This window comes from Bicyclus anynana, chromosome 13 (genome assembly GCF_947172395.1).
Source record: "Bicyclus anynana chromosome 13, ilBicAnyn1.1, whole genome shotgun sequence".
In the NCBI taxonomy this organism is placed as follows: domain Eukaryota; kingdom Metazoa; phylum Arthropoda; class Insecta; order Lepidoptera; family Nymphalidae; genus Bicyclus; species Bicyclus anynana.
The window spans coordinates 12,034,364-12,057,597 of record NC_069095.1 but is presented as its reverse complement, the minus strand read 5'-3'; the positions used below and the strand labels follow the sequence as shown (position 1 = coordinate 12,057,597).

Sequence of the window (23,234 nt, the reverse complement as noted above, 5' to 3'; positions counted from 1 at the left end):
TTAACCGGGGCATACTTACAGAACAATCTCAACAGCCGCAGCACTTGTTACAGCAGGCCTTGTCCCCATAGACAAACTCCTAAGAGAACGCGCGCAATCTTTCTTGGACAAAGAATTGAGTTCACATGAAGTCATGAACTGCGAGAACTGAATGATCCGCAAGTGGGAAAGGAACGTGGACGAGGTAATTAATAAAGGACTTAAAAAGATGGCATCAAACAAATCACGGGGAGGTGGACCGGTAGCTGACTCAAGCCCTGAGCGGTCACGGGGTGTTTAACACGTACCTCTTTGCAATAGGTAAATCTCCTACCGAAAAGTGCTATATCTTTGGAGAAGCGACATGCCTTGAAGTTCCTTGATCCTTCAGATGATATACTTATATTATTGCTTCTTTCCCTTTATTACATTGACTAAAGGAGTTCAGACGCATACCTAAATTTGTCCGAGCTTCGGTTTTTTTATCGGGTCTAAATCAGAGATCGGATCAGTGCAGAAATAAATGAATTCGGTCAGAGAGAGATAAATTCTAATAAATCCTTATTTTACATAGTCAGAAGTTCCAGATCAGTTACAGTGCTTTGAATGGCAAGATGTGATGATGTATTTTTTGTTACTACTGCACACATTTTCGTAATTTATTTTATTATAAACCTCATACCATATCAGTATCACAAAGCTATTCATTCTTACAGGTCGCTTGATAATGGTCATAAAGACAAAGGTGCCGTGCTACATTAATTTTTTAAGTTCCATGCCAGAAAACTATTGTATGCCACTGCACGTAAATAGCGATTGTAGCACTCGTGCTGTCATTGCACAAAAAAACACTTGCTACAACATTACATACCATTACACGACAGTGGCATAAAAAACTATGAAACTGGGTACTCTTTTAGGATCCAGGAAAAAAGAGAATAAATAAAATCACAGCTTAGTATATAGTACATGAATTTATTTAATTTGAACAAAGGCATATCTAAGAAGGCCCCTTTCTGTTGATATTGTTCCAATGCGACAACAATGTTGTAAATAATACCTTTAGCTAAAACTTCAACAAATTTATCAAAGCAAACATTTCTATTTACATCATAATAATTCACAAAATTTGATGCGTCAGCAATAATTCTATAACAATCGCATACAGTACTGAGAGTAATGACGTCCATTTTAAATATTACATGAGGTTTATTATTACATTTAAATTTTTTTTTATGTTAATCTAGCATAGTTTTAATTCGATTCTTCTATAGTTCGTTGTCAGTTAGTACGTATTGGACGGCGCTTCCGTAGTCCAGGATTCGATTCTTGATCTCCTTCAGCTTGGCAATATAGTGCTTGTGTATCTTAGTGTTGGTCCTGGTGTAGCGCAGAGCTGTTATCATTTTATCCACAATGTAATGCAGCCAGAGTATGTTCGTGTATGGCTCGAAATTCTTCCAATCGTTACTGTAACAAAATTAAAAAGAAAAATGTTTTTTTCTGTGTCTCTAATAGGTTAGTTCTTATTCTATTACCAGATGGGATTTAGAGCTTAAACCCGCCAGCACCACGCTGCTCCAATGCGATTTGGATACCGCACTAGCAGTTAACCGCGGGGGCGGTTAACTCACAGTACCAGTGGCGTGCATAAGGTTGTCGATCAGGGTATGCACTAGTAATAAAGTTGAGGAAAATTCTTAGGGTATGCAGTACTTTAATACATGTATGAAGCGCACGCTGGTGCCCAGTATAATATGATATTTTGTAACTCCCAGTATCAGTGGCGTGCATAGGGTTGTCGATCAGGGTATGCACTAGTAATAAAGTTGAGCAAAATTCTTAGGGTATGCAGTACTTTAATACATGTATGAAGTGCACGCTACTGCCCAGTATAATGATATTTTGTGGCCGCACTAGCAGTTAACCGCGGGGGCGGTTAACTTCCAGTATAAGTGGCGTGCATAGAGTTGTCGATCAGGGTGTGCACTAGTAACTTGAGCAAAACTCTTAGGGTATGCAATACTTTAATGCATGTATGAAGTGCCCGCTACTGCCCATTATAATATGATATTTTGTGGCGGTTAAACGTAGGCGACAACATATCTGCATCGTACGTATTGGTCGCATCACAAAAAGCGGATTTATAATTTTACGGTAAATAAAATCCGTACTATGTGGCTCAGTGGACGCACTTGTAAAACTTTCTATGCAAAGAACACTACAATCAGTTTGATGCGATCCGTAAAATACGTACAATGCGGATCTGTAGACGTCTACCATAAAATCTATACAATCACAAACAGTTGCATTTATTTTATATTTTCCTCAGTCGCTATTTTCATGCTTTATATCTATTTTCATGCTTTATATTATTATTATTATTATTGCATATTCAACTTGGAAAAGCAGCTAGCCGCGCGGTTAACTGCTAGTGCGTTGGCGGTCTAAAGGTAAAAGGCCAGATGCAAATGATAACGACCAGCCCCCCTAACCAAGTGGCACGTCGAATCTCTTTCTACAATCGCAAACGCTTCGAAAACTAGAAAAATATATGGGAATGACAGATCTTGATCACGTGACCTGTTGATAGCAAGTGTCATTCCCATACATTTTTCTAGTTTTATATTTAGCCTTATATTTATTTGACGGCCTCTGTGGCGCAGTGGTATGCGCTGTGGATTTACAAAAACGGAGGTCCTGGGTTCGATCCCCGGCTGGGCAGATTTTCTTAATTAGTCAAGGTCTGGTCTCTTAGAGAGATTCTGAAAAACAAAGACACTCCAATGCCTACCAAATGCAAAGTATTTAACATGTGCATCCTCCCTATATTATCTTATGGATGTCAAACCTGGGGAATGACAAAAAGCCACCAACAGAAGCTGAGGGTATGCCAACATGGGATGGAAAGGAGCATGTTGCATATAAAGCTAAAGGACAAGTGGAGTTTAAAGAAAATGTTACAGATGTTTTTAAAAAAATAAAAAGGCTGAAGTGGCGCTGGACGGGACATGTGCTGAGATCCTCAAAAGAAAAATGGTCCAATGAGGTCATGCAATGGTACCCCAGAAATGGGAATGGGAAAAGGAGGCAAGGACGACCACATAAGAGATGGGAGGATGACCTGCCGAAAGGATGGCGAGGAAAGGCCAGAGATTGAGTAGAGTGAAAAAGTCTGGAGGGACCTATGTCGAAGGGACAACCTGATTGCTCTGGTGTATAAATTAAGTAATAGTATTAGGTATATCATATGTATTCAGCAGTCAGAGAATAAAGGCTATTTTTAATTTTATTTATTTTATAGTCAAGGTCTGGCTGGTAAGAGGCTTCGGCCGTGGCTAGATACCACCCTACCGGCAAAGATGTACCGCCAAGAGATTTGGCACAATGTCGTATAGAAACCGAAAGGGGTGTGGATTTTCATCCTCTTCTAACAAGTTAGCCCGCTTTCATCTTAGATTGTAGTCAAGGGCAAACTTGTAAAGAATTAAAAAAAAAAAAATGACTCACCCGAGCTTGTCCCTCATAAGGCGATACACCGAGAACTGGTAGTCGCCCACGGCGTCGAACAGCCCGTCGTCGGCACTCAGGTCGTTGTACAACGCCGCCGACTCCGCGCTCGGCAGCCGCAGCGACAGACGGGACAGCGAGTAGTCTATCACGGTGGCCGCCACCCCGCGTCTCGCTACTCGGTGCACCCGACCACGCAGCACGAACGTTGCGTACTGGAACGAACATTTTTTTAATGTTAGTCAAGCAAGTCTATGGCGCAAGTGTGGCCTATGATACCACTTGATATGAATTTTTTCTTCAAAAATTGACGGCCTCCATGGCGCAGTGGATTTACAAGACGGAGGTCCTGGATTCGATCCCCAGCTGGGCCGATTGAGGTTTTCTTAATTGGTCCAGGTCGGGCTTTGACCGTGGCTAGTTACCACCTTACCGACAAAGACGTACCGCCAAGCGATTTAGCGTTAGGGCATGATGTCGTGTAGAAACCGAAAGGGGTTTGGATTTTCATCTTCCTCCTAACAAGTTAGCCCGCTTTCATTAGATTACATCGTCACTTACCATCAGGTGAGATTGTAGTCAAGGGCTAACTTGTAAAGAATAAAATAAATTATCAAGGAATTCAATAAGTCCCGGAGTTCGGAGATTTTCTCTCTACCACGCAACGGACTGCACCTGCACAGTGAATCCATGGAACAATAAAAATATTCGTTCTGTCTCGGTGTACAATTAAAAGGTTTTTCAAAATCAAATTTTTCAAAGTAAAGTACCTTCTGCTCTGTGGGCGCAATGAGCACGTTGCCCCAGTGAAGATCGCGATGTTCGAACTGGAACGCCTCCTCTGCAACCGCAAGACCAAAAGCCACCTGCGGAACAAATTGTTTATTACTTCTTTAAAGATTACATAAAAATTATGATTTACATATCAGTATAGTGAGTGGCAGTTGGAAGCCGTGATAGCCCAGTGGATATGACCTCTGCCTCCGATTCCGAATGGTGAGGGTTCGAAACTGGTCCAGGTCATTCACCTCCAACTTTTCAGTTGTGTGCATTTTAAGAAATTAAATATCACGTGTCTCAAACGGTGAAGAAAAAACATCGTGAGGAGACCTGCATACCAGAGAATTTTCTTAATTCTCTGCGTGTGTGAAGTCTGCCAATCCGCATTGGGCCAGCGTGGTGGACTATTGGCCTAACCCCTCTCATTATATGGGAATCTCAGAATATGGGTTGTCAATGATGGTAGAAATTGGAACCATCTCATTAAGTTTACAGTATTACTACTATAATACAAATATACGAATATTATACTATATTTATATCTATTTTATTTAACAAATGCTTTTTAGGCAACTTTTTAGTAATTATGAAAAAATATGACCTAATACTATGTTGAAAAATAACTTGTTGAGATACTTTTTAAGAGGTTATTATAATAACAGTGGAGTTAGAATAAAATTAAGATTAATTGAATTGGGATGATAAACAGCAGTTCATATTAATCTCTGGAATTAGTAATGCATTTTCATGTTATAGATAGCCAGTTTTTAGGGCAACATACTATAGGCTTAGTTTCATTAACAAAAATTAAAAAGTCAATTTTTTCTCTGACAGAGTGGTGTTTGGCTTTGTAGATTAAAAATTGAGTTTTGTACATTGAAATAAACTAAAAAAGGTAAGTACTAAAAAACACATTAAAAATATTTCACACATCAATCCGTAAGTACACAATATCAAAAACAGCATAAACAAAAAGTTTTACAAAAAATAAAATAAAAGTACACACAAACAAAATTACAAAAAAAAAAATACACATCAACGTGCTTCAAAAATGTAAAGAGAAAAAAAACACAGGAACACCAAAAGCGGGCAGAGACAACCGCGAAGGATAAGTGAAAATCTAGTCAAGAATTACAACAACTTGACACTAGAGATGCACTCATCCCGCGCAGCCATCTTGAACACTCATGCAGTCATTGTGCTGGAATAAAAAACAATTAGGAACAAAAAACACAACACAAAAACAAAAATAAAAATACAGGTATGCGGTCAAAGGATCAAGAAATCACCTAACAAATATGGCGCTCATTAAAATTGCTTGTATTCATTTTAATGATACGGGGTAGAGTGGCCCCAAATAGACCCATCTCCTTTGTATGAAAAATGTATTTGGCCGCAATTTAACTAGGCAACCTATTTGCAATGTGTCACTGTGAACATTGTCTATCATTTAATTCATAGCACTAATTAATAACAGATGAGAGTATGTTTCTATGTCAGATCTTGAGACCATATTATTAAGTTTGTTGATTCATCACTTTCTTGTAAAGGGGTTATCTTTCTCTCTATTATTTTTTTTTAATTTATTGTCATTTCTACCAGTCACTCCAACCACAAACTATGTTAATGAAATATAATTAGAAGTTACCAACACTACAGATGTTAAGTTTTGTGCTGCTTTAACTGTACCACTTATCTAGTCTAGACAGTTATCTAGTCGAAATGTAAATTAAAATGATTAGAACAAGGTGTTAATTAAAATTGTATACACATACAATTTAAACGAACAATCCAATTCAGTTAAAACTGCACATCTGTAGCATGGCTTACAGAAAATTGCAAATCATATTTTAAAAAATAATTTAACCATGGTTAAAAATAAGAGATTTTAAAACCATACTAAAAGTACTACTGAAACAGCAACATTACTCGGTGGATCCCTTAACACTAAATTATTGTCAAAATATGTAATGTCGTCAGAGTCTTGACAATAATTGTCGAGTACGAGGGACCTTAGAATGACAATTTACCTGCTTGAAGAGAGCATAGGCCTGCTCAGCGTTATGGAACTGGTAGCCCTCTAGGTCCTGGCCAGCGTTGGCCAACTCCAACACCATGAACTGCTGGTCCGGAGGCAGCACCGCTGGGTTGTCGTTGTCAGAGCCCTTGCACTCGTCGTAAAGCTCCCACAGGTCGAGCAGGCGGGACGGATAGTTGCCGTATACGCAGCGCACTGCTAGAACCTGCAAGTGACAATACGAGTAACAATACTAATGATAAAAAATCATTATCGTTGAAAGAGACAAATATCTTAGCATTCCATGGCTTCACAGTGCGGGTGCTGGGTCCTTCATGTGGTAGAGAGAAAAATTCCGAGCAGAGTCCTGAACTTGTGACTACAGGATGTAGGGTTAAGGAATTCCTTGACGATTGATCAACACTCCCCATTCTCTGCTCATGAGGTAGAAGTGACAGCCGTGTGGCGCAGTGGGTAGTGACCCTGCTTTCTGCATCCACGGCCGTGGGTTCGATTCCCACAACTGGAAAATATTTGTGTGATGAACATAGGTTTTTTCCAGCGTCTGTGTGTATTTATACATTATATAAGTATTTATATGTAGTATATAAATGTATATGAATATTATAATATCAACTATCTTAGTACCCATAACACAAGCTGCTCTGTATGCTTACTTTGGGGCTAGATAGTGGTGTGTATTGTTTAAGTATATTTATATTGTGAAAGGCATACTTATAATAACATGCATGTCTTTAACGCAAACCACTATATTTCTGTGTTACTAAATATATATCAGTGTATCACTCAAGTAATCATCAGTACATTGTTGTACGTTTCATGTGGCAGTGATTTTTTGTTCTTAGGATGATCATTAAAACAAAAAATCAATGTCATTTGATGTAAAATGGAGTAGTCAAGGTAATTTCGTAGAAATAACTGTTAGATGATTACAAAAACGAAAATACGATGAAAAATGATGTAGTGACTTATTTGAATGGTGAATCGTTTCAACAGTATCTGAACTTACTCGTAACAAACTCAGACCAATTACCTTAAGACCTGCCTCGCTAGAGGTTACCCCTCTGTCAAAAGTATATGAGAACGAATTATACAAACTGCGTCTATAGAATCGACGTTGCATTGTATTAAAATTACACGAGTGTGTATTACGATTTGAATTTATATTTAAGGACACAAAATATATTTATTGGTTAAATATTTTCGATGAGTGAGTTCAAAAAAAAACGACAGACAATTTTGTGGTTGAATTTGAGCGCTGCTAGGCTATTCTGTAACGATAATTTTATAATTCGCAAGTGCGAGTTTCGAATTCACCTCTATTTCTCTCTGTTTAACACGATACTTTAGAATGAGAAAGATAGCGGTGACTTCGAAACTCACACTTGCGAGTTACACAAAACATCGTTAGAGAATAGCCGTCCAGTACAAGGTTCAAGGTAAAAAAAAATCAAACTTAACCCCTTTATAATATTAGTTTAGAACAACAGTAAGCTCGACATTGAAAAACCAACATACACATTATATGTACTTCATACAGCATACCTAACCTAATGTACGTAATAGATTATTCATTGTAGTTGATAACAGAAATGGGCCAGACCAATCAAACCCTATCTTGTAATGGCATCACTACAACAAAGTTCAATTTATTGCAACAAGATAGTTATCCACTTCATTGTAACTACTTCATTGGCATGGTAGTTAGTTTGTTGCAACATCATCACCTCCAGGGTTCGAGTTTTTGTTAAGATTTTTTTTTTACCTCTATATAAAAATAATAATAAAGTTTACCTCTATATTATATTAGCAAACATTTATTTTCCACACCCTATTACTACAACACATCTTGAAACACAATTTTAAATCACAATGGTAATAATCATTGAATCAACATAAATATATCTGTTTGTGATCCAATAAAACTAAATAAATAAACAATATACTCCATGAGGATAATTTATTCCGCACAAAACCTGACCAATCTGTGTGACAAACACAGATTCAACGAAATAATCTCAACAGATGTTTCACTCTGACGTCAATCAGGAATATCAGTAAAACATTTGGTTTTTCATTAATTGAAGTAATATATATTATGGAGTTGAGTAGCTTTAAAGTGTTTTTCAGATAGCATGGGTTCGGTGACAGTTGCCTGTATGACATTCATAATACGTACTATTATCATGAATCGCGGCAAACTTCCAAGAGTGAGACGAACTGTCACCCGCACCATCCTACATGAAACGAACTGTAATCACCTTTATCATAGACTGCCTTTGAGCACATTGATTTTTATGTGACCTTCGGGAAAATTGAGTCAACCTATAGCAATATTCTATAGAAGAAAGATTTGATTATTTGCATTGAATAAGCTCCGAAACAACTGAACTGATTTGAAAAATTCTTTCACTGTTGGGATGCTACACTATCCTTGGGTGCTATAGGCTATATTTTATTCCCGTATTTCTACGGGAACGCGAAACACGCGGGTAATATCCTATATCAAAACAATATACAAAGATATTTGTAATTTATCTTAACCGCCCATACAAATATAACCATTTTACGTCATTGTGACGTCATAACTGTATATTATACCATAGGGCGTTTTTGAAGATGTCCCTGTATCTTCAGAATTAATAATCTATACTTATATTATAAAGCTGAAGAGTTTTGTTTGTTTGGTTGGTTGAACGCGCTAAACTCAGGAACTACTGGTCCATAGCCCATTTATCGAGGAAGGCTATAGGCTATATATTATCCCTGTACCTCCTACGGGAACGGGAACCACGCAGTTACTTCTACAAATATGCTTTATTTTTAGTTTTACATTTAAACACAACAAAAAAAAACCGTCACATACCCTATTCCACAATCTTACTATTAATCTATTAATACTTTTCTTTGTCATAAAATAAAAACACTTTCAATAATGACATCCAATAAATAAATTTAAATTGACGATTATGCCAACAATAAGGCGTGAGAAACGAACATATTACCTAAAATCTAAATAATAGATAACAACTTCCCAAATAGATATCCAGTTTTAAAGATAAGAAAATACGCGAAATTTTCCACATTGCCATATTGTATGAACTACAGACAAGCTAGTATTGTATGATTCACTAATTAAAAGGAATGTTAACGACACACATTTCATACATATACATACAAAGCCGGTTTTTGTATTGATTCGTCATAAATAATAAGTATGATAATAATGTTATCTATTTGTTACATCTTGTCATAGTTTTGATGATAACAGTATTTAAGTATTGCTATATTAAAAGCATTTAGTTTTAGAAGTGGGCTGGCCTATTTGAACCAACACGTTTACTGCCTTACGATTTGACTATTAACCACGGTTTCGGCTTTTTGGAAAATTCGGCTCACTCCTGAGCTCGAGTCTCCTCTTAGAATGTGAGAGGTTAGGCGAATACCACGCTGGCCCAATGGCTTTATCTTAATATAGAAGACTGGCTTTTTTAATGAAGAATCATTTAATTTACTCATATCTATTATTCCTCTTACAGTACGACAAAAGCAATGAGGATTGAAATCTAGATCTCTAGATAGATAGACGATTTCATCTTTATACTAAGACACTCGCATTTTTTTAATGTTTTAAAACTAAACGATAGTTAAGTAGGTCTAATGTCTACGAAACTACTAAAAATAAAGAAATCGTAATTTATAGCAGAAAAATTGCTTTTTTTATCTTTTAACTGACTAAATAATAGTAAAATAAGACAGACCGTTATAAAAATTAGCTTAATATTATAAAGTCGAAAGTATTTAAAAAAGTTGTTAATTGCAATAATGCTTGTTAATAATAAACTTAGCAACAAAGTCGCGGGAACCAACTAGATTTGTATATAAGGAAGTTGGAAACAGAAAATTAATTATTCAAATCGTATTCAGTTGCCAATGTCAATGATTTCTTGGCAGAGAGCACTGTCACAACATCCTCAAACTATGACGACTTCACTCAATAAGATTCCGTCAGTAATTCCCGTTTGTACAAATACAATAATACCAGGAAATGGATTATCAAAATGTATTTTTTTTTTTCATTTGTGTGGCAAAGATCGATGACCGTACAATCTACACATTTTTTAAAAATGTTCCCTGAAAATTCTACTTATTTGCTTTCACTTTGATTACTTGTTTGTTTCATGGGGGTACAACACCCTACAAGATGGGGTTCTAGTCTAATTAAACTTTTATAAAAGTAATTTATGTGGGTAGGTAAACTGTGGACCTATTAAACCTATTTTGAAAATTCTTTTACCACTAGAAAGGCACGTTATTTGTGAGTGTCATAGACCATATTTTATCCCCGTTTTCTCACGGAAACATAAACTGCGCGGGTGAAACAGCGAGGTTCTGCTAGTAATATTACAAAAAGGAAATATTGTTTGTACAAGCATTTATAGTATACTGGTCAGTATTAACCATTTTTTCATTATAAGAAGCTACTATCAGCGAGTAACATTCTCTACGTGTGCCTTATTCCCACGGGAATGAAAACTACGTCAAACGTGGGTAAAAAGGTGAAACCGCAGGGCTTCTGCTAGTGTAGTATCAAAGAATGAATGAAAAGTTCGCCGCCTGCTCGTAAGGTTCGCGCGTAACCTTATCTCTTATCTTATACTCTAGTTGTATAGAAAGGATATGAAATCATTGCGCAATATTAACTCTAGCAAGGTGCAATTATAATAACTACTACACATCGTGAGGAAATCTGCACACCAGAGAATTTTCTAAATTCTCTACGTGTGTGAAGTCTGCTAATCCATATTGGGCCAGCGTGGTAGACTATTGGCCTATCCCCTCTTATTATGAAAAGAGACTCGTGCTCAACAGTGAGCCGAATATGAGCAGGACGAGTAACGTGACACGTCTATATTCCACACCACTCGTGGAGCGTGTGTAGCGGGTAAGAATTTATCGTAAGGGGCAGAAATTACAGAAAACGCTGTTTCCGAAATTTTTTATACAAAATTCTTTCAAAATGAAGTCATAATTTTCATGACTTGATGTCACCACACAATAAGTCACTTTTGTTTGCGTTAAATACTCTGAAACTACTGAACCAATTTGAAAAAATCTTTCACCATTGGGAAGCTACATTATCCCCCAGTGCTATAGGCTATATTTTATCCCCGTATTCCTACAGGAACGGGAACCACGCGGGTGAAACCGCGCGGCGTCTGCTAGCCTAAATATATAAAACACAAAGGTGACTGACTGACATAGTGATCTATCAACGCGCAGCCCAAACCACTGGACGGATCGGGCTGAATTTGGCATGCAGGTAGATTTTTGACGTAGGCATCCGCTATGAAAGGATATTGATCAATTCTACCCCTCAAGGGGATGAAATAGGGGATGAAAATTTGTATGAAACTTTGTCAATTTTGCGGCGATTTGGCTGAAATTTGTAATGAAAATAAATTTTACTCTGGATTAACACATACTTCATATCAAAGATATGATACTATCATACAAAGATGTACTTTTGATCTCGGAAAAATCAATAGTTCCCGCGGGATTTGTGAAAAACTAAATTCCACGCAAACGAAGTCGCGGGCGCCCGCTAATAATATTATATACGTATAAAGTTACTTACCTCATTGAAAACATCCGTGGCATTCTCTACACAATGTAAATCCAATGTTTCGTTAGTCTGCCCTTCATCAAAATGTTTTTCAATATCTATTATGGGAGCGCGTAGGGCGCTCAATTCCCTGAAACAAATAAATTTAATTATAACAACATTGATATATAAAAATTAATGCAATCTGAAAGTGTAAATAAATAAATATATAAATACTAGCGGAAGCCCGCGACTTCGTCCGCGTGAAATTTAGTTTTTCACAAATCTCTCGGGAACCATGGATTTTTCCGAGATGAAAAGTGTGCCTAAAAGGTTATGTGTTTAGTAGTTGCGGCGTTAAAGAGTAACACACAGCCATACAAACTTTGCATTTATAATATTTGTAGGATTTAGATGGTAGAATTCATAATTATCCAGCTGGGAGCATTAATCTAAAACCATCAGTGAACTAATCATAATGAAATGAAAGCTTTATCTGTATGTATAAACAATGCTAAACTGTTCTTATAAACAGATACAGATAAAACAGGCAATAAACATTAAAGAATCAGCATCAAAGAATAAAATTGTTTACACAAAAACTTTTTGATGATAAAATAAAATATATAAATTCTTTTATTTGGGGAAAACGTGAATTGTATGTTGTATTGAAGTTAACGACCTCCTGAATTTCTCAGCGCGACGTCTGTGCCAATATTTGACAATTACACATGATTATACAAAAAAAACTAGTGTGAAGGGTCTCTTATCTATACAGATACATTAGCAGTGCATTGTCCTGTAGTTCACTTTTGTTTTAACAGTTGACTGAACTGAACCTGACAGTCCTACCCATGCTATCTGAAAAACACTTTAGGTAGTTAAAAAATGTGAAAGTGGTATGCACGGTGGATTTACAAAACGGAGGTCCTGGGTTCGATGATCCCCGGTTGGGCCGATTGAGATTTTCTTAATTGGTCCAGGTCTGGCTGGTGGGAGACTTCGGCCGTGGCTAGTTACCAACCACCGTACCGACAAAGACGTACCGCCAAGCGATTTAGTGTTCCGGTATGATGCCATGTAGAAACCGAAAAGGGGTGTGGATTTTCACCCTCCTCCTAACAAGTTAGCCCGCTTCCATCTCAGACTGCATCATCACTTACCATCAGGTGAGTGGTGGATTAGCCCGCAGAGTTGCTATTCTATCAACATGAAACTCCGACATATATCTTTTTTTTCGAATGACGTGCGTCTCACAAGTGAATACTCACATAGCAATTACAATTTCCGATATAATCTCGTGGTAGTCCTTCTGGCTCTCTCCATTGACCTTGGTGTCGCCCGCGATTGGCACAATCTTCAGCACGCGAGCCCGGCCGTCGCCAGCGCGCCACAGGAACACCTCGCCGTACACACCCTCGCCGATCTTGCGGCAATTCTTCAGAGCCCTGTGAAGTAACCATTCAATATAACAGTAACACCTTGCAGTAACTACATTGCAAGTGGACGGACACAAGACAAGGCCAAAGAAGACAGCCTCCGTGGCGCAGTGGTATGTGCGGTGGATTTACAAAACAGAGGTCCTGGGTTCTATCCCTGGCTGAGCATATTGAGATTTTTTAAATTGGTCCTGGTCTGGCTGGTGGGAGGCTTCGGCCGTGTCTAGTTACCACCCTACCGGCAAAGACATACCGCCAAGCGATTTAGTGTTCCGGTATGATGCTGTGTAGAAACCGAAAAGGGTGTGAATTTTCATCCTCCTCCTAACAAGTTAGCCAGCTTCCATCTAAGACTACATTATCACTTACCATCAGATGAGATTGCAGTCAAGGGCTAACTTATAAAGAATATAAAAAAAAGAGAAGGTTGGAGTGTGTGAAATAGGACATGTGCATAAAAGGAGTATATTATAAGTTTACAAGTGATATGAATGAATGTATCATGTTTATTAGAGATGAAACAGATAGATGGGATACCAGCTACAGGATATTCGGCAAGGCGCTGGATATTCGGCGATTATACCATTTTGGTGTAAGTGTTATAAGCGCCCCACAAAGTTTTAAAGATGAAAGTAGCCATAGAAAGTTTATTCTTAAATACTTTATTAATTTCTTAAAATTTATTGAAAGATTATTTCACTCTTTAGTTAGTCAACCCTATTTTTATTTATAGTGGCAGGAAAGCATACTCAAAAGTAACCAAGGCAGCTTGCATGTTATGCAAATAATTCTTAATATTCGCTATAAAATATAAAAATTAAGCATTGATTTATATTAAACCACAATACAACTTCTACCCCTCACAGTAAAGTAACTAGCGTCATCTGCGAGTCATTATATTATGATTGAAAATAAGAGGGTAATTATATAAATGAGCTATTACTTAATAAGGTTAAAATATTTCATTAAATACTTATTTGCAATGAATTACCAAATTACAATAATTAAGAACCTTTAACAAACAATTCCTGACATCATTCTAGAAAAAAAAGTAATTGTTAATGAATATAACACCAAACAAATTATCATCATGGAAAAAATAACATGTGTTTAACATGCCACCATCTTGCTTTTCACTTGACCCATTGGTGAAAACACACATTTGTAAAGTGTTACAAGGTAATGTTATATATAAATTGTGCGTAAATAAATAGAAATTAATCACTCACGTATCTGGATAGCATTCATCAAACAGTATAACGTCTGTTTGATTGCACCGTCGCAGGACGTAATCGCGCGCGGTAGTTATCCGATTCGACGAATCATTAAAGTTGTCTAGCACAGTGACCTCGTGGTCAGAGCCGATGATCGAGAGTTTCGATAACTCGACAACCGTATCATCACAGTCTTCTGTCAAAAATCCTGAAAACAAATCATCACACGGTTTCACAATACAACAATGACATCCACAGTACTAGGAAGTGAATGACAAATGGACTGGCGAACTTTCCCCTTGTATGAGTAATCGGATTACGTAGAATCGAGACTACGCAAGCAAACAAAAAACCCTGAAAATAATTGTAATATTTTTTAACAAAACTAACCTGTGTATTGCAGGGAAAGATGCATGCACTCTGCTTTAGAGACTTTTGTTGGAACAAAGGCCAAACCAAGCTATTATCCCGTTACAGGGATAATGAATGGCAGTCAAACAGTTCGAGCAAAACACAAAGATTTACACTACGTAACAATGTCCTACTATTGCTTTATCAATAGCAGCACTTAAAAACACTTATAAAATATTATAGTTATACAGCAATAACTATTTAAATAACAAAAAATAAAAATTAACGACAAAGGTGCGACGCCAACGTCTGCGTCCGCTTCCGCGAATGAATGAAGAGCGAGATGCACTGCGCCACAGACAAAAGTTGATTTGATGGAACGACGTGGTATTAAAAATAGTGTTGCCAGAAACAATTCTAGATTTCTACCAATGAAATTATGTGAATAAAATATTTTATTTTTGTATAAAATTTATTTATTACTACAGTTTGCCTAATGAAAGTAGACTGAAATCGCCCGCCAAATTCAAAAAAATTCAAATAAAGTCTCAAAATTATAGTGCAAATATTGGACATAAAATAAAGCAGCTACAGTGATATAATATGCCACAACACTGTAGCACTGTAAGACTATGTTATAATTTACATAAAAACTGCAACATCTATTGACATATTCTTGCTAGTTCTTGGTTTGGTCTCTTTACTACTTTAAGATTAATTAGCTTTTAAAAACATCATTACAGCAGAAATAAGCATGCAATGTCTGATTTATCAATCTGTTTTATAAGATTGGGCAGAGCCTTTTATTTGTATTTCCGAATTGTAATAATGTAAAAACTCTAACAGTTACTAGTGGTTAATAAATAACTCAATAAATAAAACTTGACATTGACATGTGCCTTACCTAAATCCTCAGATGTCAAAGTAGAAGACAAACTGATTCTGGATGCATTAGATTCCTGAAACAATATTAATATTTAATGAATTTTGTAATTTTTTAATATGACAACCCAGTCTCAACGGTTTTTCATAAAATATTAAAAAGAATTAATATCCCTTGATTTCTATGAAATTATAAAAATATTAAAAAAGGAAAGATGCAAACACCACATTAAATGTGTTTTTTATTCATAATCAATAAAGGAATCATCCATTTTCATACATTTCTGGGCCCAGATTTGATGAATTAATCATTAAAATGGCCAATTATTGTAATTTATAAAATAATAATATCAGTTTTAGACTGCTTTAGTTCCAGTTTAACACAACCCAGATTTCGGCAAGAAGCATTATAAAATGCACAATTTCAACAGAAAACACACATTTCAAATAATTTTAACACCTGGAAACATTCTAATTATTATTTTTAGTTATTTAGATTTTTTTTTAATCAAGGATTTTGCTTCATTTATTTTTTTTATAATGTGCTGGGCCCATACTTAATGGTCGATTTCCTTTATCAATAGATATTCCACTGACGTAAATAATACATACCCTCACAATTTTAATAGTAGACCTGCTAGGTTTAGAATGGATGTCACTAAATCGACTTCTAACTGATTCATTGTGTAGTGATACTGAAACATACTTCAAGTCATTATTATTTGAATATTAAATTAAATAATAACAAAATAATCATATGCAAAAATAACCTGACATTACACTGAAACTTTGACTGTTGTTGTCAAATTGACTTGGAAATTGTTTTACTTCTTTTTTACTATTGAATAAAAAGTTTCCAATCTACAAATTGTTAAAGAATCCTACTCATATTATAAACCAATATTTATGTTTGGAAGTTTGTTACTCATTCATGCTAAAACTACTGAATACATCTAGCTGAAATTTGAAATAAAAAGTTACTTTACCTGCCTAGGCCAATGATAATTTTATACTATAGATTGGTTACATCCCTACAAAATCACCACTAAAAGTGATCTGAATAATAACACTGAGCGCACACGCCACACATGCACAATTTTTTCTCTAATTGTATTATCATTATGTTTTCGACTCTCATTTATTTATTACTTCTTTTTTTTTAAATTTTTAACAATATAAGTATAAAATACAAAACATTATTAAAAATTTATAAAAAAAATTCACCCTCCCGCTGCGGGACATTTGAGTGCTCAAGCAACCGGTGGTCAGGGCTCCAGAGTGAGGAACCTCCTCACAATACGCGCCGTCTCAAGAATCACTGCCTTTTGTATCCGACTCTTGATCCAACAGTTAAGCGAAAGCTTCTTAAGGTGTTGGTCGAAGCTTTTCGCTATAAGACCATTGACTGAAACAACTATCGGAACAATAATAGTTGACTCAACATTCCACATGGCGGTAATCTCGTGAGCAAGGTCCAAGTATTTTGATACTTTTTCCTTTTCGGCTTTAACCAGATTATCGTCATGTGGAACTGTAATATCAACAATTATTGCACGACGCACTGACCGATCGACTAGCACTATATCAGGTCTATTGGCTACAATATACCTGTCAGTGATAATCGTTCGGTCCCAGTAGAGCAATGCACTGCTATTTTCAAGAACTGACGCTGGGTCGTACCTATAGTAAGGCATCTCAAAATCGATAAGGTCATATTGAAGAGCAAGCTGTTGGTGGATTATCTTGGCTACTTGATTATATCTATGCAAGTATTCGCCGTTAGCAAGGTGAGAACACCCGGACACAATATCCCCAGGACGATGACACGCTCGACAGATGTCTAGAGTGCCATCTATCATTATTATTATTATTAAATAACAGTCATTGTTGACCTGGAAAATTTATACACAACTTTTAATGAGTTGTGTATAAATTTCCTCTTTTGAGCGCCTCATTTTTCATGTGCTAGTAACACATCTAACAGTATTTAATATCATTGGCTTAGGCGGTAAAAATTTTTGCCTACCTAGGCTTTTGCTAGGAGATTTGGCAGAGTAATTTTTAAAGATACCTGATATGTCCTGAATTTCCATAGTATGGATGACACTTTGACGATACATCCGCCCTTTATTGCTAATTTTTTCTTCCTCCGAAACTGACTGATCTAAATTACCACCCAATGTCGTCATTCGTCTGAAAATACTGAGAGATCTTTCCCATCTTTTGCCTGGCTCTAGGACTATACCAGGTTTTAACTCAGATTTATCATCATCTATGTTATAAGATGTTTGATTATCGAAATTTTGTGCTGGTACCCTATGAGCACTAGAATTTATGTTTTCATTACTTTTTCTAGACAACCTAGAAGTTCTCCTTGTTACAACATCAGTATGAGGTACAACACTATTTCTTGAACTCAAGTAATTATCTTCATCAATAGCTAGAATATTGGGACTAGATATATATTGCTGTTTACTCTTTCTAGTATTTACAGTTCTTTTTCCAGCAGCTAAGGATTTTCTTGAAGTTCCATCAATTTCTTTATCATAAGATACCCTGTTTAAGAATTTTGAACTCTTTCTAGTTCCAACAGAAGTTAATACTTCACTTGATCGTTTTATTTTTGGTAATGGTGTTTCAGTCTGAGTATTAGTTTCTAATATAGATTTTTCTTTTTGTAATAAATATTCACTTTCAATTTGGCTTTCATCAACTTTGCCATTCTTGTCTATTTGAACATCACTTATCGTAAGAGTGTTATTACTATATTCTTTTAAGCTACCTAAGCTATTTTTATAATTACTAATTACAGTCTTATCATAATCGCCACTACTGCCACTAGTAAGAGAGTTCTCGAATGACAATATGAATGAATCTTTTGTTACTTCATTCCTCTTTCTTCTTGTAACAAAGCTATCAAATATATCTTCGTCAGATTTATTGTTTTCATCAATAGAAGCTACATCTTTATCAGCATTGGATGACTCTTGTGAAACATCACATTCTTCGTTACTTGTAGTGCTTTCTCGTTCATTATCGTTAGAACAACTATTACTACTAATCTCACCGCAGTACAACGCATCTTTCATATTTTCAGTTTCTAATGCACCATTTATCGAATCATTCTTATTTGTGTAATATTTACTTATTAATGACTCATTAAGTCTCTCTAGTTCAACTACAAGTTCTTTTTTATTTGTTTTAATCTCTGAGATTTCACATTCACTATTACAAGATTCATAATGAGAGTCACTGTTGCCTGACGTACTTGAATCTGCCTTTGAACTATAATCACTATTTATAGAGCTATTTCGCTCCGAATATGTATGACTTAATTCTGAAATACTTTCTTTATTTAAATGAAGTTGACTTTCTTCAGTATAACTTTCCATCAAAAGTGGTGGGCCTGATGCTAAGCTATTATCGATTTCAACGATAATATTTTTTTCACTACTTATAGTGCTATTTTGTTCTGAATATATATAACTTAATTCTGAAATACTTTCTTCATTTAAATGAAGTTGATTTTCTTCAGTATTACTTTCCTTCAAATGTTGTGGTGTTAAACAATTACTATTTTCAACAATACTATCTTTTTCACTACATATATTGCTATTTTGTTCTAAATATATATGACTTAATTCTGAAGTACTTTCTTCATTTGCATTAAGTTGATTTTCATAAACATCACATTCCTTCCGATGTGGACTTGATACTAAACTATTCTCATTTTCTATTACACTATTTTTATCAGTATAAGTCTCACTTTGTTCTAAAAGATAATGTTCATTTATGCTAATTTCGTTTCCGATACCACTAATTATTTGACTAAATCCCAAAGTATTTACTTGTTTATTTGGATCCATGCTGTTTTCTTTTAAAGATATATGACTTGTTGTTTTATGAATAGATTCATTTTCATTATTATATTTTTCTTCGTTATATTGATCTATTGAGACTTCTAGATTAATATTGTTTTGGCTTTTATTAATTTCGTGATGATTATTTTTAGCCTTAAAATTGTCTGTTGTTGAATCATCATCATTAGAATTACTTGAATATGAACCATGACAATTTTTTACAATGCCCAAATCACCCGAGAAACTGGATGGCTGGCTTTTTTGTACATCATTGTGAGTGTCTTCTGTGATTTCTTTATATCTCTTTCTGATTGCTTGCATGAATATATTTTCTGAGCTTATTGCGTTTGAGAAACCTAGAAGAGGCTCTTCTGTACTTTTTTCTAGTTGGGATATATTCTTACATGCCAGTAGATGGTGATAGCGCTTAAATGTTTCTACATCTTTTAGCTTAGTTTTATTAATTACATCTTTAGTCTGCAATACTGGAGAATCACTAACATTGTTCTCATGTGATACAATTGATGTTGTATTTTGAACAATTTTATATATTCTATCATCTTCTTGGTTATTGCAACTTTTCTGAAACTCAGTTGTAGTTGTACCATATTCACTATCATCAATACTTAGTGATATAGGTGAAAATTTGTAAATAGATTTGCCTCTATATTTTTTATTAAATGGAGTACTACATAAAGGAGATTTCACAAATGAGGTATTAAATTTATCTTTCAGATCCATTGACAAAGGACTAACTGTATTTTTTAATAAAGATAAATCTTCAATTTTAATATCATTAATAGAATCATTTATGACTGCTGGCATAACCTTTTCCTCTACAATATCCAATTTATAACTGAGGACATTTGATGCATCATGTGTTACATCACTAATGCTTTGGTGAGTTTCTTTTTCTGAATCTGAAATAAAGAATATGTATTTCAATATATTAGCTGTATATATTGCACTTTCAAGATGTAATTTCAATTGTTGTATGTACTCTGACCTGATTCACTGGTATTATAGTTGTACTTTTTCTTGTTTGATGCCTTCTTTCTGTATGACTTGCCTTTCCTTTAAATAATCACTTCATTAGAATAAACATTTTTGTTTAGCTACATTTCAATGTATCTTTGCTAAATGATGAAATAGATTAAGCTGCAATATCACAGTAAAGCTAGACAAGATACAACACAGAGAGGTCATTGGTTCAATCCCTGCCCAATGGTATGTTATATGCCCACTAATAGACACTCTAATAGTCTTTATGACTAATTTGGAATAGACCGGGAATATTAGTCTATTTTAAAAGACATGGCAAATATTATTTAAATTAAAAAACATATTAAGATCAGCTTTATGGTTTTTTGTGGACAATCAATCATCTTATTAAAGTAAATGTCCATTACATTCATCCATTGAATAAGTCTAAATATAGCCTTCTCTCTTAATAATTATGAAAAAAAACTAAGTAAATGCATACAAGAGTTATGAATTGAGCCTTGAGGCTTTAGAAGTCAATATTTACTTTTATATATATCTTGGATCAGAAGTGTTATATGAATGTTTTTGAATATTCATAAAATACTTGTGACCCAAAACATATAAAAAGTGAATGTGTGTGTTAATGTGTGAGGATGCGTGAGGTAAAAAAAATTTACAGGTCATACATATAATAGTACATATAATAAAAGCCTTTATTTAGAGTTTGTATATACATTCTGTTTGTGCCCTAGGACAAAGGCCTCCTGAGCCATGTGGAAAAAAGTTTTGGAGGTCATACAAAGACTGTTAAAATCATAATACTTCTTTTTGATTTGTAGAAAGTAGTTGGGTAAAAACACTATACAGTCTTGTGTGTAAGTGTAATATATCTATATCCCAATATTAGATGCGATCACTCAGACGTGGGCTTTTTAAGTCTTCAGGACTCTAAGCTTAATACATTCAGGCCAAAACACCTTTCCAGAACAGCTCTCTAAACGGAGGTCTTCTGTGCTCACTCAAAGCCTGACACTACTGAAGTCTCATTAAGGAGCCTACAGCACTTACACAATCAGAAATAGTAACTATACAGTCAAACAGTTATTTCTGTAGCAAAATTGAGTTAATTCAGTAAATAATATACATACATATTAATTATATTATAGACTAAGTCAGATCCTCCTGTAAAGCAGCTTGCACATTCACATTTCAAATAAATAAAAAAAGGACTAGATTCCAAACAAATAAAACTTGTAAACTATATAAAAAACTTTACTAAAATTTTAACGATTTCAAGTTACCAAGGCATACCATTTTGTCATAGTAATTTAACAAAATTAACTAACCTTTTGGCATACATCGGACTAAACACTGGTTGTGAAGATACTTTACTTGACGGCGAATTCAGAAGCATATCAAACGGATCCAAAGCTCTTTTTAATCTTAAAGATTTGTCCGGAGTTAAATAGGCAGATGTCGACGTGGATTCTCTAGCCTCCCTGATAGGTTCCTGGTCCTTTAGCCGTTTAACATATTTCCTTTTACGAACTTTATTCGATGCAGCAAACATCGAAGCTCCGATAGACATTTCTCGCTTAGTTTGTTTAATATTTTGTATATAGAAAGCATCAAAGGCCGAAGCCTTTTCATCCAATGCAAGTACAACATCACGAGGATCTAAACCACCGCCGGTTTCTTTTTTAGATCTATACGTTCTTTTCATAATTAATTAATTGGAAAACTTGGTTTATTTATTTTTTTGGTTTCCGCAACTTTCAAAAACAAACGTTTTTCAAATCATAGCTAAATCTAAATAGACTTTTGAGTTTTGACAAGGACCACAGATTATAATAAAAATAACAAAGGAGTAGACAGTTGATATCACGTTGATATAGTATACTGGCCAAATTGATACGGCTTTATCGGCTTTTACCTTAGACCATTAATAACTGGACGTGGTTCGCACCCAAATTCACCAACAAAAAAGTCTGTCATTTTTTGAGGGGGACGCTTTGACTATTTAGTAGACTATGGACTTGTTTCGCACCCAAATTCATCAACAAAAAAGTCTGCCGTTTTTAGAGGGGGACGAGGTAAACTCAAACATCGAAAATATTTCACACCATTAAATATATTCTGTGTCCATACAATACACGACACACAACTATAAATTTGACTCGCAATACACACACGCGTAATTTTTACACAGCTTAGACCATTAATAACTAATTAATAATTAATGGTCTAAGTTACACAGCCTCACAAACACATCGCTTGGACTATCCACAGAATATATACATAGAATATTCGATTACTTAATCGATTTTTTGCTTTGCCGTCAAAAGAATCGATTCTTTTTAGAAATTGTTTTTATTACAAATTTGATAAAATTAAGGTAGAAATACTTACAAGTGAAACGTTACGTGTGTGTATCGGCAGACCGTCATGCACACCATTGACGATCAATTATTGTCAAACAGGCAAAGATGCAAATTCATTTTCAGAAAGTGTGTTCAAAGTGTTTCCTCGATAATGTGTTCTATGATTGGGCCTCCTTGGAGTAATATATTCTTTGGATTGGGCTAAAGCAAG

The 23,234-nt window shown here is 35.3% G+C and overlaps 1 protein-coding gene across 1 annotated transcript; it reads right to left on the bottom strand.

Moving 5' to 3' along the window:
- Positions 1–934: 934 nt before the first annotated feature.
- LOC112053041 (uncharacterized) lies at positions 935–22,439 on the bottom strand. The gene is made up of 12 exons (XM_024092309.2): positions 21,989–22,439; positions 20,665–20,732; positions 17,870–20,578; positions 16,411–16,493; positions 15,821–15,875; positions 14,581–14,773; positions 13,184–13,360; positions 11,946–12,063; positions 6,300–6,512; positions 4,260–4,355; positions 3,490–3,704; positions 935–1,449 (listed from the first exon to the last, which is right to left on the bottom strand). Exons 1-12 carry the CDS (start codon positions 22,363–22,365, stop codon positions 1,248–1,250), a joined length of 4,506 nt encoding a protein of 1,501 aa, XP_023948077.2. The 5' UTR covers positions 22,366–22,439; the 3' UTR covers positions 935–1,247.
- Positions 22,440–23,234: the final 795 nt, after the last annotated feature.

Bases quoted from the DNA above. Each gene is read 5' to 3' on its own strand.
- LOC112053041 (XM_024092309.2), bottom strand. From the start codon at position 22,365: ATGAAAAGAACGTATAGATCTAAAAAAGAAACCGGCGGTGGTTTAGAT. The intron at 13,361-14,580 runs GTGAGTGATTAA...GTTACTTCACAG, and splicing joins GATGAATGCTATCCAGATAC to GGCTCTGAAGAATTGCCGCA. The intron at 4,356-6,299 runs GTAAATTGTCAT...TTTGTTCCGCAG, and splicing joins CCTATGCTCTCTTCAAGCAG to GTGGCTTTTGGTCTTGCGGT.